Genomic DNA, 1,524 nt, shown 5'->3' on the forward strand with positions numbered 1-1,524 from the left:
GAAGTACATTGGAGATGTTGTACCCACTGTGACTATTAAAACCTACCCCAACCAGAAACCGTGGATGGATAACGGCATTCGCGCAAAAATTAAAAGTGTGAACCACCGCACGGAAAGGTGACTGGGACTATGGCTGAATATAAACAGTGTAGTTATTCCCTCCGCAAGGCAATCTAACAGGCAAAACGTCAGTACAGAGACAAAGGGGAGTCGCAGTTCAACGACTCAGACACGAGACGTATGTGGCAGGGTCTACAGACAATCACGGATTACAATGGGAAAACCAGCCACGTCGCGGCCAGCTAACAAGCACTGCGCCCCCCCCTCCCCTCCTTCTCCGTGGCTGACGTGAGTAAAACATTTAAACGTGTTAACCTTCGCAAGGCTGCTGGCCCAGACGGCATCCCTAGCCGCGTCCTCAGAGCATGCGCAGACCAGCTGGCTGGTGTGTACATATTCAATCTCTCCCTATCCCAGTCTGCTCCCCACTTGCTTCAAGATGTCCACTATTGTTCCTGTACCCAAGAAGGCAAAGATAACTGAACTAAATGACTAGCACTCACTTCTGTCATCATGAAGTGCTTTGAGAGACGAGTCAATGATCATATCACTTCCACCTTACCTGCCACCCTAGACCCACTTCAGTTTGCTTACCGCCCCAACAGGTCCACAGACGATGCCATCTCCATRACACTGCACACTGCCCTGTCCCATCTGGACAAGAGGAATACCTATGTACGAATGCTGTTCACTGACTACAGCTCAGCATTCAACACCATAGTACCCTCCAAACTCATCATCAAGCTCAAGGCCCTGGGTCTGAACTCCTCCCTGTGCAACTGGGTCCTGGACTTTCTGAAGGGCCGCCCCCAGGTGGTGAAGGTAGGAAACAACACCTCCACTTTGCTGACCCTCAACACTGGGGCCCCACAAGGGTGTGTGCTCAGCCCCCTCCTGTACAGCCTACAGGGAGGAGTGTGGTGTCAGGAAAATAACCTCACACTCAACGTCAACAAAACAAAGGAGATGATCGTGGACTTCAGGAAACAGCAGAGGGAGCACCCCCCTATCCACATCGACGGGACAGTAGTGGAGAAGGTGGAAAGTTTTAAGTTCCTCAGCGTACACATCACGGACAAACTGAAATGGTCCACCCACACAGACAGACAGACAGACAGACAGACAGACAGACAGACAGACAGACACAGACAGACAGACAGACAGACAGACAGACACAAGACAGAAGACACATGAAGAAACATGACAGCAAAGCAAGCAAGGACAAGGCCTCTGGTCCTACCATCAGGACGGCATGAAAGAATTTGGGCTTTGTCACGAAAAACCACAGAAACAACTTTTTCTGTAGCAATGCAACATCGAGAGCATCGCCTGTCGGGCTGTTCATTCCGCCTGGTACGGCAAACTGTGTCCGCGCGACAACTCGTAAGTGCTCCAGAGGGTACGTGAGTCCTGCACAAGCATACCGTGGGGCAACTACCTCCCTTCAGGACCACCTAACACCAC

The 1,524-nt window shown here is 51.3% G+C and overlaps 1 protein-coding gene across 1 annotated transcript in view; it reads left to right on the forward strand.

The window, feature by feature from the left end:
* The first annotated feature begins 274 nt into the window (after window positions 1-274).
* Window positions 275-1,524, forward strand: part of LOC112078326 (AT-rich interactive domain-containing protein 4B) — a 12,911-nt gene continuing 11,661 nt past the window's right edge. Inside the window, exon 1 of the mRNA XM_024144606.2 lies at window positions 275-348. Coding sequence (XP_024000374.2) covers window positions 275-348 — 74 coding nt within the window. The remainder of the gene's footprint in view (window positions 349-1,524) is intronic.

The sequence above is a fragment of the Salvelinus sp. IW2-2015 genome, unplaced genomic scaffold, assembly GCF_002910315.2.
Source record: "Salvelinus sp. IW2-2015 unplaced genomic scaffold, ASM291031v2 Un_scaffold5547, whole genome shotgun sequence".
Classification (NCBI taxonomy): Eukaryota; Metazoa; Chordata; class Actinopteri; order Salmoniformes; family Salmonidae; genus Salvelinus; species Salvelinus sp. IW2-2015.